The 15,932-nt window shown below is 37.9% G+C and overlaps 1 protein-coding gene and 1 long non-coding RNA gene across 2 annotated transcripts; both read right to left on the minus strand.

Moving 5' to 3' along the window:
- Nucleotides 1-738: 738 nt before the first annotated feature.
- LOC111508659 (uncharacterized) lies at nucleotides 739-13,863 on the minus strand. Its single transcript, XM_074170163.1, has 6 exons — nucleotides 13,750-13,863; nucleotides 11,816-11,857; nucleotides 9,687-9,811; nucleotides 8,956-9,172; nucleotides 2,738-2,870; nucleotides 739-985 (listed from the first exon to the last, which is right to left on the minus strand). The coding sequence occupies exons 1-6, from the start codon at nucleotides 13,784-13,786 to the stop codon at nucleotides 856-858; spliced, it is 684 nt and encodes a 227-aa protein (XP_074026264.1). The 5' UTR covers nucleotides 13,787-13,863; the 3' UTR covers nucleotides 739-855.
- A 1,198-nt stretch (nucleotides 13,864-15,061) lies between these two features.
- LOC141480372 (uncharacterized) lies at nucleotides 15,062-15,409 on the minus strand. Its single transcript, XR_012464299.1, has 2 exons — nucleotides 15,365-15,409; nucleotides 15,062-15,238 (listed from the first exon to the last, which is right to left on the minus strand). It is a non-coding gene; the product is annotated as an uncharacterized lncRNA (long non-coding RNA).
- Between the last annotated feature and the right edge of the window lie 523 nt (nucleotides 15,410-15,932).

Consider the following 15,932-nt stretch of genomic DNA (forward strand, 5'->3'; position numbering starts at 1 on the left):
GTGTTCAGAGATAGAGTAGTCCATAAACTCTCTACTACCTACTACTTACATGTTGTTGAGTTTTATCTGAGTTCTCCTTCTTCTTAGTTGACCTCATCTCCCCGTTAAGTTATCGAATATGAAATCTGAAGTTTTCACGGATAGGAATATCCGTGTCGATTTTGGAGTGATGAGAATCCTCATTTATATGGGGTCTTCTGAATGAAACAACAACAACAAAAATTAATTGGCGCTCCGGGGCGACTTGAATAATCCCCAGTGGCGCATTTGCTTTTTCAGCTGCAAGAAAACCCGGAAAAACCTGCAGCACCACATCATCTGGAGAACTTGATCTGCCAATCTCCTCTCTTTCATAGATTGAAATGTAGGGTGTCTCCAGAGACTCCAATTCAAGATATCGCCAGAATATTTAGCGACACGACTATCGTCAAACTTAGACCAGTCTGTTTCGTCTTTGACCAATGTGTAATAATTACCAGACTCTACGCCAGAACCACAGTGAACAATGACTGCATGAAGATTTGAATAGTGGTCTGCTATATTGAAGTATTCATCTCTTTCAAACCTTCGTAAGAGTTTGGTGCTTACGTCAGATGTTGAGTCAAGTTTGAAGATCATCAGTGTTATTATTAGATTGACTGGTGCCTCACCTATACTTGTTGTCTGATAATGGTCAGTTAGTTTGCCGCATATTTGGCAATACAGTTGAAGGAAAAAATATCAACAAAAAGACAGACATCGACAACCTCAGCAAAATTTATTCATTTTTACTAACAAAAAAACCTGAATACATCCTGTAATATTGGAACAATATAAATCACCACGATAAATGACCATCGATTGTAATTATGTACATTACTTCTTTATTCCACAAGGAACTTCTATAGCTCCTATATAGTCATTTCTGAATTTCCTGAGATTTTCACTATCTTGACAATAATTCTTAATAATTTCGGTGAAACATTTGGTCGCAGGAAGAATTTTGCTGTAACAAAGAAAAAATATTGAATTTCACTAGTTCGGACTTCCATTGTCTACTATATAAAATGATTTGAAATCCCTGAAACAACTAAAAAAGAAGAATTGAAAATTAATTGCTGAAAATAACTAAATAATTATATTAATCAAAATAAACCTGAAATGAAATAATAGTGAAATAAAATACAAGTAAAAATAGAACAATTGAATAAATAAAAATAAAGAAATGAAAGAAGAAAATAAAAATAAAAAGTGGAGAGATTCCAAGTCACGTTAGTTCACGACGTTTCGATTGTAAGCATCTACAATCGTCTTCGGGTGATGACTGGACTGATTCCTTCGAGAGATGACTATTTATAGGTCGTTCGAGTACTTTCACTTATCCCCGCTTTCCATTTTCCGCTTCACTGGTTCCGTGGAAGATGACCGTTTTGGCGGGAGTTGGCCATTTTTCGCTTGATGATGGGTTTCCATATGTTGTGTATTTCTACGCTGGCTTGGCTGAATACGTTGTTGGACAACATGTATGCGGCTTCCTTGAATTTTCTCCTAAACCAATGTTCCTCTCTGTGCAAGATCTCAGCTTGGGACCACTCGATGTTGTGTTGATGGGTCCAAACTTGGTCTGCTATTCCTGATTTGCTGGTTTCACCTCGCCGTGTGTGTCTCTTGTGCTCGGCAATGCGAACATTCAATGCCGTCGTGAACTAACGTGACTTGGAATCTCTCCACCTTTTATTTTTATTTTATTCTTTCATTTCTTTATTTTTATTTATTCAATTGTTCTATTTTTACTTGTATTTTATTTCACTATTATTTCAATTCAGGTTTATTTTGGTTAATATAATTGTTATTTTCAGCTATTCATTTTCAATTCTTCTTTTTTAGTTGTTTCAGGGATTTCAAATCATTTTATATAGTAGACAATGGAAGTCTGAACTAGTGAAATTCATCATGAAACATTGTCAATCACCTTCAAACAAACAAAGAAAAAATAGTTTCAACTATAGGAAGAAAGTAGAACACTTCTCAGTTTGAATTTTTTTGATTTTTTGTATAACTAAAGTGGCATAATAAAAGCCTTGATGCAAATCAGATCCACATTCTAATTCAAAAGTAGTAACCGTGGCAGAATCTAAACGATCTATGAGCATGTTAAATAAAGAAAAGTCCCAATTGATAACTTCATAACCTAAATTGTCAAGCAATGACAAAATTTCGTGAAAAACATTTGATAAATTTTATAACGAGCGATAGTTGCAATTTAAAGCTTATTTTTATATCTCTGTTTCAGATATTGTAAGCATTTGAATAATTTTGAGCAGTTAACGTTCAACAAGAGCTAGAGGTTAATTTTGGAAAGAAGAAATGAGATAATTAAATTTATCAATGTGAGTTAGTGAACTATTTCAATGAATGAGGGAATCGTAGGTGTCTATGAAAGTTAGCCAACTCTTTGGTTCTCAACTGAACTTTGGCAATTCAATTTTGGGTGATTTGACATTTTTACTAATGACAGAAGAAACATTTGGCGAGTTACTCAATGTAGAAAAAAGCTGCGTGTGGATTGTTTGCATTTCATAAAATTCGTCCATAAACAAACTGTGAATATCATGTTGGGAGGCAAGACCATCGTTCGCTGTCGAGGCTAATAAATTAAATTACTGTGAATTTCCTGAAACACATCGTTTATCGTATTAATGTATTCTCTATACTGTGGTTGTTAATAAAATTAAAAGAAAGCAGGAATCCAACTTACTCGCAGAAAGACCTTTTTGAAGATGGGATTATCCAGGTATAATGAGTTTGGGCAACAGCATCTGTCAAACATTGTATATATTCTCTTTGAGCATCTGAATTCTGGGAGGAACGAACACATGAAGGCAGATCAACTGAAACAAAAAAAGAGATATTGATATAGATATATATTTTCAACCATTATGAATATTTTGTAAATATTTCTTTATACCAATAACTTTTTCCTAGAATAGTTTGTCGGGTAACAGGATTAACATCCCTTAGGAAAACAATTGTTACTTGACAACGTTTCGAATGTGATTGTATTTTCTTTCAGGAAAGCATTTCATAACATGTACCTGCCACAAACTTCATAACATTTATGACATTTTTCAATGTTGTAAGAGGTGCCAATGAAATTATAATGAAATAACTCACTGACGAGGTGTTTGTTTATTTTGAAACTATAACCAAATTCTGTCTGCTAATTAATCCTGTCAAGTCCAAGTTATTAATTTTTGGTAACAGGAACAACAAGAATGAACTTGATCAAATTAACATCAAAATTGGTACAGAAGACATTGAAGCCGTGAGCTCAACAAGAAACTTAGGTGTAGTTCTGGACACAGAGTTGAGGTTCAGTGCACATGTAACGAAATGCATCAAAAATGCATATTGTAACCTCAAACTGGTATCAAATTTTTCAAAAATTTTAGATGTTAAAACAAAAAAGATATTGTGTGAAACCTTAGTGTTGAGCCACTTTAACTTTGCAAATATGGTGTATTACTCTAGTTTAACCAATCACGATCAAAATCGTATTCAGATTGTTCAAAATGCATGTGCCCGGTTCATTTATGGAATAAGGAAACGTAATTCAATTTCTAATAAAATTAAAGAATCGAATTGGTTAACTATGAAACAAAGATGGTTACTACAGACAAGTTGTTTTATACATAATGTAATTCAAACGAAAGTACCTATTTACTTATACAACAAACTTTTATTCAGACACGACGTTCACGCATTTCATACCAGATATCGATACCGCCTTACCCCTCCAATACACCATACTTCACTATGCCAAAGATCGTTTCTTTATAATATAACAAAGATCTATAATGTCATTCCTGACTCGTTAAAAACCATGAATAAATCTGTTTTCAAGTACTCACTGAGAAACATGTTATTTGAGGATAGACTTCAAATATAAGTGTTGTGCCACGAAAGCAAGAGTTAAAAGTCTGATCAATAATAATTGATGTGTTTTCTGTCTTCAAGCCTCTCCCTTTGTTTTCTTGTTTTGTTTTTATCACTCCCTTTGGAACCTTCATGATCTAATTACTGTTAGCACCCTAGCATTAATCTGATTCTCATTCACGCAGTTAAAACATTTATATTACTATTATTTTTGATTTGCAAATAATATATATTTTTTCGTGACTTCGAGTTACACTTGTAAAGCCTGTGAACCTCTAGATTCAGATTTGTTTTCTCTTCTCTTATTTTTTTTTCTCTCTTTTCTCGTTCTCTTTAGTTTTGTTTTAAGGGTTGAATGGAAGAGCAGTCACCAGTATCCTTGGATACTGAATTCCGCCCTTACACACTATTATGGGATATATTATTGTATTATCGTATTATGATTAAGTGTGAATAAAGACATATTATTATTATTATTAAAAGTCATCAGACGTGTTTGATGCATACAGAAAATAGAAAACACTATGAAATGAAACAGACGAATCGCTCACTCTGTAATTTTGATAGTGGTACTTGTTTTCATTGATAAATAAAAACAGTCGATTGGGTTAGGTTAGGTCTAGAGAGGGTGGGTCTATTCGACCCTCCATCGCAACCCGCAAGGGTTTATTGTGGCTCACACCTATTTACACTCGACCAAATAAACTCAGCTTTTTAACCGATTAGTTTGTATGGTGAGTGGTCTTTAAGGTTAGATGGTAAAAGTACGGATCTGCCGAACTCTAAGAACCTGTAAACCTGTAAAAAGGTCTGTTAGACATCGTAGTTCATCCCTTCTGTAGTCCAACAACTGTTTGGTATCAAGCTTCGAAGGGTGAATAAACGCCTTGGAGGGTGCCAATCCTGGAAGATTCTGCCAGAAGTCCATAAATCTTCTTGCCATCCAGGTGTTAAGTGTTTGTTTGGCAAAGCCCAAAGCGATGCCAATGACAGGTTCTGGTCCGATGAAGCTGCTTGCAGCACCCTCCTTTGTAAGGGAGTCAGCAGCCTCATTGCCTTCCAGGCCAGTGTGGTCAGTAATCCACACCAGAGACAATCTGTTGAGTCTTCCTACCGAGAAAAGTCGTTTTTGGCAATTTCTCGGTAGAAGCTAAGAGCTTCCAACGCCGCATGACTGTCCGAGAATATTTTCATTGATTTGTGTATGAGGTTGGATTCTTCTAATATCTCCGCGTAAATTTCCACTTGAAATACAGTCGCATAAGTTCCTAGGCAGGTTTATATCTCTGTCTTGGGACTGTGACTAAAAACACCTGCAGCAGAACCGGAAGGTGTTTTTGATTCATCTGCGAACCAACAACTATCTGCTCTCAATATTTCCTTCTCCCGGAGGATCCAGTCCTCTCTACTCGGGAACAGTACTTTATAAGGCCGTTGGTAGTTGACAGTTGGAGGCATAAAATCAGGGGTCATTTCCAAAATGTTGTGACTTCCAGTGTCAACAGTCTTTTGAACTCTGCATGAAAGTGATTGGCAATGTGCACAAGTCTGTATGCAGTCCATTCAGCCTCTCTTTCCAGAAAAACGTGGAGAGGAGCTAGATGTGGAAGGATTTCCATGGCCGCTGACGGTATGGTACTGATGGCCAGACAAGCCTGTCTCTGTGAGCCAGAGAGCTTCGCTTGGGCCGTTTTCTGTAAAGCCTTCGGCCACCTAGCAATTGCACCATACGTGATCAATGGTCTGACAATCATCACATGAATCCAATGGATTTGTTTGGGACCTAAACCCCAAGTTTTATCACAAATCCTTCCACATGTCCATAGATACAGTCTGGCTTTGTGTGAAACTTTTCCCAAGTGAGCGTTCCAGCTGAGTTTTTTATCAAGGATAATGCCAAGATATTTCACCTCCATTCCAAATGGCTCACTGTTGAGGGAAAGTGGCGTTACATCGTCCAATTTTCTCCTCCTGGTGAAGAGGATTATCACAGTTTTGCTGGGGTTGACAGACATCTGCTCCCTCAGGCACCAACTCTGAACAACGTCCTACGTGCTTTGGTGAATATTACCAGCTACCCTTACCGACGTGAACCTTGCCAAGATGATATGGTCATCTGCATACGCTTGCAGATGTACTTTTCTTCTGTCGAGGGTATCAATCAGACTATCCATCAGGAGCGATCACAGAAGGTGAGATAGTAGCCCACCCTGAGAGCAGCCCCTGGTGACCCTGAACCTCGCCTTGAAGAGTCGTAGTTGCAGTTCTGTTCACAAGCATGACATGGATCCAGCCAGTTATGGTCGATTCTATACCTTTCCTAGCCAGAGACGATCCTATAGATTTAGGTAGTGCATTGTCAAATGCCCCTTCAATATCAAGAAATACACTAAATACAGCAACCTTAATCTCCTTCTTGTCGAAGTTCAATGAAAACTTGAAAGCTTAGCTTACGTTCTGGGATTTATATACAAGTATAATATATAATGACAAGTCTCTCTCAAAAGTTGACAACTTTCAGTAACTACTTCCGAGTTTGTCTGTTAAACAACTCCCGCTGGCAGAATATCTTTCCTTATTCCTTTATTCAAAAACCTACCAACAGTTCTTGCAGATTAAGAAACATTACATTTAATTTTTGGTAGTAAATTGTTATAGTCAATTTTTTTTGTTCCGTATCTTCGGCACAAAGCGCCGTATCGAAAATCATCAGAAGACAAAATATCCTTAGAATAAATAGTCCAAGGAATGTTGACGCATGTTAAATAAACACCCTGTATGATATATTCTCAAAATGTTATGAGTTTATAGTAGTCTAAAGTCTATCCAAATCCAAGATAGAGTGAAACAAAACAAAACCGAAGCGTGATGTTCACGTGATCGCCCATTGTCAGATGGAAAGGGCAGCGTTCATTGGTGAATTCGCCTTCTTGGTACGAGTTCGGTACCAGCACAGAGTTGTAATCAGTCGTTTGCGTGTTTGTGTGGCGTGCGTTATAGAATATTGTTTAAACTTGTTTTCCAAGATGTCCAGTACAGACACTGCTGATGACACTGTGAGCTATCCTCTGAGTCCAGCCAGGAAACGATCCAAAAAAAGACATTTGAGTGTTGAGATGAAAGAAGTGATTTTAAATGTGTTCAAGAGAGAGATGGAAGAAATTGAAATATCGACTGTCGACGAAGTCGTATCGAAAGTTTCCGATAAAACTGGAGTGCGTTGCGCTTCGATTTACAATGTTTTACGGGAATATAAACAAAATCATACATTTTCCAAACCGAATACAAATCAGAATCTTCAAACCATTATAAAATCAATAGATGATGCTGATAAACATGCAATCAGGAGGAAAGTGCATGAGTACTTTTTCAGAAATGATACCCACGATAGACAAAGTACTCACAGAAATAAATGAAGATGTTTTATTGCCAAGTTTTAAGCGGTCAACATTCCATAAAGTATTGAAAGATTTGAATTTTGTATGAAAAAAACTAGGACGCAATAGTTTATTATTGGATAAAGAGGAAATTGTGTCATGGAGGAGAGAGTATTTGACCAAAATTAAATATTATAGGGAACAACAGAAAACAATTTATTATATGGATGAAACCTGGGTTAATGCTGATCATACTACCCCTAAAGTATGGGTCGATGAATCTGTGACCTCATCTAGGAGGGCCTTTCTAGATGGACTATCCACCGGATTAACAAATCCATCAGGTAAACTTATATTCATATTAGGACCTGCCTCAATCTCAATATATAAAAAGTAACCCTCGTATTTGTTTTATTTACTTACATACCTCTTCATAATTTCAGGTAAATGAAAACGGCTTATTATTTGTCATATCGGCAATAAGAATGGGTTTGTTGCTGAAGGGCTGTGGTGTTTCGAGTCGAAGAAAACTGGAGATTATCACGAAGAAATGAACGGTGAATCTTTCGAACAGTGGTTTTCCAAAGTTCTACCCCATCTGGAGGATAATGCTGTGATTGTAATGGACAATGCACCTTCGCGACGGTTAGAGAAGATTCCGACAACGTCTTCAAAGAAGGTTGAAATCCAAAATTGGCTGCCATCAAAGAATATTAACTTTGAATACTCAATGCTAAGAGTACAGCTACTAAAAATTGTCAAGGAGCGCAAGCTTGAATACCAAAAATATATAGTCGATGAGATGGCAGCAGGCCAAAACAAAATTGTCCTTCGCCTGCCTCCTTACCACTGCGAGCTCAATCCCATCGAGTTAATATGGGTGAATGTGAAGAATTTTGTAGCTCAGCATAACACCACGTTCAAATTTGTAGATCTCAAAGTACTTTTTGATGAGGCTTTGAAAAGAGTCACAGCGGAGAAATGGGAGAAGTGTGTTCGGCATGTGATATCAGAAGTCAAGACGAAGATGTGGAAGCTTGATAACATAATAGAGGCACAAATCGAGCCACTGATAATTCAGATTGGTGAGGATGACACTACTGATGAAGAGACAAATTCATCCAGTTGAATAATTTTGATTAATATTCCTTTTGATTTTACATAAAATAAAAATTATCAATAAAGAAATAATTACGTCTCTTTTCATATAATGCTTGAGTGCGCTGTGAAAAATCCAATGAAAATCTTTTTATATTACACATATTATCTGCATATTTCCCGTTAAACTGCAAAACTTGTGCATTTCACTCGTTATTATAAAAAAGTTTTCCTAAGTATGATATAGCATTTGCGATCAACAAGATGTTGGTTCTGAATACGACCCTGGCCAATTCTTGGGATTTTCAATATCACGTGCGTAGGCCATGTCAATGTTTACATCCACTCTATCTTGGATTTGGATAGATTTTAGTATATGAATATTTCTAGAAATATTCCACTACGTGACGATTCAACAGAACAGAATGTTCATGCTATCTGAGAGAGCAAAGCCCTCAACTGTTTCAACGTTTTTATGCATTAAGGAAAAAATCTTCAATTGAACAATGTTTTCACAAATGATGAATGAAGGAAAAATCGAAGCCAATATTAATTGTCAACTCACGTCTCATTATTTCGAAGTCATCGTACAAGAAAGTGAAATAAGACTTAGCCAAATCCAGAATGAATTCTGGGAAATATTTTTGATCCTCGGCTAAACAGTTTCTTGTTTTTCTTATAGCCTCTCTGCTGCACTCTTCTAAATTGGCGAGGAATTCAGCTTTGGGAGTAATGAATATCGTTTTTCTACCAGCACATCGTTTCATTTGGCTATATGTATTCTGAAAAAATAGTAAAGGTATGTAAGATGTTGTTCAGAGTATTCAGAAATGAATGTTCTTCAATCTAGAATAATTCTATCATGGATTAATCCACCAAAATAATAGAGGGACAGTCTCTGATCATTGAATGTTGTGTTTTGACCTTACCAAATTCAACGATTAGAGAATTAGTTGAGAATAGGTGAAATAATTGAAACCTCTATCGCTTTTTTCGTCGAAGTTTTGACTATTATAGAGCCATGATTACGTTGATTACGTTGACATTATGAAAATGGAAATGTTAACGAAAAAAAGAGTGGTGGTTTCAGTTAATCGATCTAATTCCAAAATATCTATCTTAATACCTTCAAAAGTGAATATGGTACAATTGATGAAGTTATGAGATGTTTGTTGATGATGAAATGATGATAAAATGAATTCATGTAATGTATGTAATGTATGTATGTATGTATGTAATTAACCAATTAACTCCATATTTGTACAATTTGTATTTGATATTCATCGTATGTCTCACCTCCAGATCATCCTGTACTTCAAGACGACCATTTGCTTTACAGTTTGAAATTAATATTGCTTCAATCCGCACCAAATATGTTTCATCAATATCCCACAGAGCCCTCTTCACTATCTTCCTCAACGCTGGAAAAGGAAGAAATTATAACACATTTTTAAAACGCGGTCAAATGATATACATATGCCGATTAAGCTGATGGATCTAATTTTTGTGCTTTGAGGATTCAATACTTGAAAAGACACGCTTTCAATCTACCATAGATATTATACTTCACCAGCGGAGTCATAGTTACGACCGCACCGGGGGGCCGGTTAGGCCCCCCAGACGCACCCTGGCGTTGCGTGCGATCGGGTGTGGAGGGGTGGATTTTCGGGAAATCCTTGCGGGTACCGCCCCTCACCCCACACCAACAGGATTTTGCAGGGCTTCCTCCCGCTCACCGAACACGGAGTTGCCTCCTTACATCTACTTAGTGTGGCTAACCAAGAGACAGGACCATCGGCAGCGTTCGACCGAACGTTCGTACAAGTTAACTAAGCTCTTCTTTCGCCAGAGAGTGCTCGCGTCGCACACCTGCCCCCGCCAACCATGCCAAATCAATTGGGAATATGGTCCCGGAAGTGGCCGGTCGGGGTCCTAAGCTCGGATACTAGTAGCTCCGTCCAACCGGGGTCCGACACCTCAAGCGTCTGCCTTGGTGCCCTCCAAGACTAGACTCGGATACTAGAGCCCGGAAGGACCGCGAGCCCCGACACCTCGAACGCTCGGATCCGTACAGAAGCAGGCAAGGATCACGGAACAGCATAAGCCGTCCAGTGCCTCGGTATGGGGCTGCAATGCACCCATGAATGGATTACCGCATCCCCGTACCCCTTTACCCGCTAGTGGAGCCGCTGCCCCTAAGAGGCCAACGCCAGTTGGAGATGAGGCTCGCTAGCCTCCAGCCGCGAGCGGGCACTCACCTCCCCCCTAGAACTCATGTTAGGAAAGTTCCCTTTCCAACGTTTGATGAGTAACCGTCGAGGACTCTTTCGAGCATCCTCTACCACACATCATATGTCGAAGATGTCGCGCCCATTACCCGTGTAGGTGCGGGATAGGGCGGTTCATCAACAACTTTTGGGTGTACGCCGTTTAGTCTGCACCGCATTCCAGCGTTGGATGAGTAACCGCCGAGGGCTCTTGCGAGACACCTCTCCCACACATCTAGCTTGAAACCGGCCAACGCCTGTTACCCGCAGGCGCGGGATTGGGTGGTTGACCGATAACTTTACTGGGTGAGTGCCGTGTGGTCTGCACCGGGGGACTGTCAAACACCCATAAGAGAGAGACAGTGATCCCCGCCACTCACCCCAGTTAGTACAGAGCTTTCGACATCCATCATTTGAAAATTCAATGGACCAGCAACAGATCGCTAATAAATTTTTAAGGAAACAAAATACGAAAGTATCTTGTATTTCCTGTTTGCCCGTGGGTTGGGCTACCTATCGGGCGAATCCCCAGGTGGCGGATAGGGGAACGGCCAAAGGACTGGGGGCCATGCCCGGGAAGCCAATGTGGCCTTACGGATGGGGTCGCCGGACTCCTGCTCAGTGGCGGAAATAAGTAGGGTGAGGGAAACTAAAACTCCCTGAAAGCCTTTGCAAAACACCACCATGGACCAGCATACCCAAGCTAAGGTGTAAGGAATCGTGCCGACAGCTGAATGGCCGCAGAGTGATGTGCGGTCACCAACGATCCCTTTGGGGAACTGGGCGAAACCTGGGCGGAGCTCTGCCAGAGGTGACCAACTCTTCCCTTGATACTCGTGGGAACACACATGAATGAAACAACAGAAATAACAAAAAAAAACAATTTCGAGGCTGGACAGAAGTGCTCACCTCAATCTAAGGCGGTGGCTGGGGAAGAACAGAAATGTCCACCCCAATCTACCGCTTGGAATGAGGCGGGACATAGCAGATCACCTGGATACATTTCAGTTTTCATGGCACTTACACGACGTGAGACTCAATATGGGGATATAAGTGGGCCGTTTTTCACACGGTGGCTCTATGTCAATTTTTCACGCTGTCATTATCGGAATCCTCATTATGAACGTAATAATATATTCAGTTATGAATGAATCTTACCTCTTCTGGGGCCAGTTTTGGATACCTCAGCAGAGTAAACACCTATAAAGTATCAACATTAATATTAATAATATAATTTATCGTGGGACCACAAGGAAAGTCGTAAGGATTTTGTAAGGTTGTCATCTGTATATTTCGTCATTCTTCTACCTATTTTTTTCAAAAGTTCAGAAGCATGAGATCCAAAAACACCAAAGGTTTCAATTGCTGTAGGAAAAAAACAGCAGAAGGAACTTAGCAAAATGGATCATGCTATCCAAGATGCACCGTACAAAATAGGGCAAATTTCGACCGCTCAGCAAAAAGTTACACAAGGAAGTCAAAGAAGGCATAAGCTTTTCACCTTTCTAGCCAGAACTTTTTGATATCAAGTCTTGAGAGAGTCTGTTCCTCCTGCTGAACCTGTGCGAAATGATGTGATTGCTTTTAAGACTTCTTTTTCGTCAACTTGGAGTGGAAGTAGGACAGTTTGTGTCAGGTATTGGTTCTTGATAAACCTCACCGGGATGTTTAGCTCGGAATTCAGTTAAGGTAAGATCGTCATAATCTGCAAAACTGTTCTTTGAAGTCAAAATGTGAATTGCTGAATCATCCGAAACTTCATTTAATACAGATTTTGGAGAACTTGTTTTCTTTTCAGATCAGCTCTCGAATTTGTGAATGAACCTTTCTGGACTGATGTTGAAAATGTTCTTCTTGGAACTTGTTATGGCATTACCATAGAAACATTTCAAAATATTAGAAATGAATGAACAATCTGTTTCACTGCTAAGGGGTTCAACAAAAATATTTTGAAAATTTTTTCGAATGATTTGTCATGTTCAATTCAAATGAGAATTTATTTCAAAAAGGCACAATCACAATCTTAGGAGATTCTTAAATGATGCAAGTAACACCACATCATTATATGAAAAAAATTGAGCATGATTTTTTTAGGCAGGAAATTGTAGTTTTTATCGATCTCCTTTGTGTATTTTCATGTTCCACAACTGAAAAATATAAAAGAAATGTGATGGAGAACTGAATACTCCTTTGACATATGTCACAGAAGTTTAAACTCTGTCCATTCAACAAATAAAGTGACTCAAACAATAACAGATGTGTGATCAAAGAATGAGCACCACGTGAATTTGCATCTATTGGGTGAAATAAACAAGCCTCCTAACGCTGGCCAATCAGATTCAACTGCAATCGGCTGGCGAAATTCATTGTTACATGTCGGAGGGGTCAGTTACGCCTGTGGTGTGTACTATATATACGGTATTTTGAAGTTTGAAACTTTCGAAATTTCAAATACTGATACGGCTGAAGAAACTGTTGATTTGTATGCCTACACTTCACCTAAAGTAACTCGTATACCCAGCCGCATATTATTAAAAAAAATAATTTTGGTTGTTCCTCAGTGCGAATCTGTATAAGCAGCCTCGTTCTGAAGACATAATTTAGCCTTCAAAACGTTATGATGAGTATCTGTATGATTTCTCAGCTTTTTTTTTGATAGAAAAATCATTAAATGCAAGCTACTGATGAAGTTTTCTTTGTGAAAAAAACTTTGAGTAAATTACTGGAACTGAAAAGTTTACCTTTTCTACACGTGTATAAAATTATCCATTATAATTTTCATATTTTTCAGACTGTGGAAAGTGAAAGTATTCAAAGAAGGTCGATAAAAAAAAGATCTATAGATACAAACCGAGTTTTCGAGTCCTAGCTCAGTTGAAATATAATACAGGTGTACTTATAACAAAAATAATATTATTCATTGTTTTAGTTTTTCAACAATGAAATGCAGGTAAATCCCATAGAAGAAGGTGTCTGAGTAATGTTAGCAAATTAGTATGGTTTGTAACAAACCAAACCAGATCATATTGCCATAACGGAGTCTTAATGAAGTTATGGAAATAGTACAGAATGAACAAATAGTGAAAATTTACCAATGATCAACAACACAAATATCACAAACCACTTCATTTTGTTTTGTTACGAGCTAACAAAGGAATAGGAGTATTAAAAAACATTACTACATTAAGTATATATTTTGAGCACTAAAAATTGACCTTTAGATGAACCTCTATTTGGATATCAGTATAGATACACTGTGGCTTACAGAAACTTGCATTGTTAAAATTGAAAAGTATGGAAACGTAATGATCTTAATTGTATGTGATCATAATAACAACAAAACTTTTTTTTATCTAGAGATTTTTGTGGAATAAATGTAAGAGAATAAATGTTTGCCTGAGTCCCGAATGGTATATTTGAATTTCACAAATTCAGTGTGCTTACTTGGAGACTGACTGACCTACACTGTAGGTTAATGAATTGTCAGAAAATAACTACTATCCTGGCTAATATTACGAAGGGCATTGGATTATATTCGACAGTTATCAGTGCAGCATTCTTCACTGAAGTTATTCCTGCATACGCTGTTGGTGATACAACTGCCGGAATGGATTTTCAATTATTGGAACGGGCACACTTGCAGACCGGTTTCGAGCTGTTTGGCCACTCGTCAGTGCAAGGTAGTGTCTATCATCAACATGAAGTCGATGATTTCCCATAATTGAAAATCGAATTCCTTTTAGCTTATAATTTCTCGAACTAGGCAAAAACAAACCCTCTTCCTAGTAATGGCAACCTGGTACGATCCATTTCCACAGGCACCTGCTGAAAGAATATACGCGGATTCTTTGAGTCTTCTATTTTTTCATGAGTTCTTTTGTTGATAATTTTTGTTTCATTTCATTCTATAGCGAAATCATCAGATAATTTCAAAGTGTGCTCGCTATTCCCGATCCTGCCATCTGTTGCTGAGGTGTGTACTGTTTTATGGTTCGAAACAGCGTTCCAAGCTTTTGAGAAGCAGCATTTGCAATTCCAGAGACATGATGGTGCGAAGACATATCCCAGATAGCACAAATATGTCTTATGGACCTTTTTAAAACGTCCCGCTTAGACATTCAGGACATCCTCAAAACGTCCATTTTACCGTGGACATCTTTGTAACGTCCGTTGTTAATAATCAGGAAGTCTTTAGGACGTCCATAATAGGACATTACCAGGTCTTCAAATGGAAATTTACAGGATGTCTTTAGGACGTCCATTTGAGAACATTTCATGGACATAATCAGAAGCTCAGAAAGATATTCACAGGATGTTCTATTTGTTTCTGTCATGCGTTTCTGTAGGCTGAACATTATTTATTTTTTATTTATTAGGTCAGATTGCCTCAAGAAAATATTGAACATTTCAAAACCTTTTATTTGAAACATCCATTGAAAATAATAACATAAAATAAATCTTTATATTAAAACTTTTTCGTAGATTTCACGTCCTTCCTTTTCTTCGCCCTTTTTAGCCATGCCTGAATCGACAGTTCCGTTTCCTGTCGTGATTAGGCCATGTTTGCCTTCTCAGCTGAACCTGAAAATAATTCAAATTGCTTATTCAAAATGAATGGCAGATGATCAATATGAAAATCCAATCTGTATTAAATTATTATAGATATCTAATGTAGGCGGTGTCTAAATAATATACTAGTATACTCACTTATGATATGAGCTGCATTTTCCTTCACTTCTTCGTACAGAAAACAAACAACACAGAACGACAGGTACGGAACCAACTGTTCAGAACTATTAGATCATTTAGGCTACGCTACGCTATATTATTATTCCTCGCAAACATTTGCTATATATGATCTAAAACTGAACTAATAGTTTTAGTTCAGTCGGTTTTAGTCATTGATTAGTGGACAGTTCAGTAATCTGAACTGCATTACTTACCTTTTTTTGTCATTACTTTCAGAAAATGTCGACATTGAATAAATTAAAATATCAAAAAAGCGATGCAACCAAAGGTGAAGAATGTAAGAATCAAAATCGACCAGACTTCCGTACAGCCGACAGTAAAATGCAACAAGACGCGTTCTGTGGTTGGTGACTCTGATGGCGGGAAGTTTAAAATTGTCATTTTAAACGATCGCTTGCAAATTGAGTTAGAAATGCATTAATTATTGGCCAACCCTAATTCCAAGTTCCTTGGCAACTGAACCAACACAGTTCAGTAGTTCGTAAAATTGCATTACACAACCTGCCCCAAAAGTTATTAACTAAAG

The sequence above is a fragment of the Leptinotarsa decemlineata genome, unplaced genomic scaffold (assembly GCF_025532065.1).
Source record: "Leptinotarsa decemlineata unplaced genomic scaffold, Ldec_3_MD MMD2_P_RNA_scaffold_7, whole genome shotgun sequence".
NCBI lineage: Eukaryota > Metazoa > Arthropoda > Insecta > Coleoptera > Chrysomelidae > Leptinotarsa > Leptinotarsa decemlineata.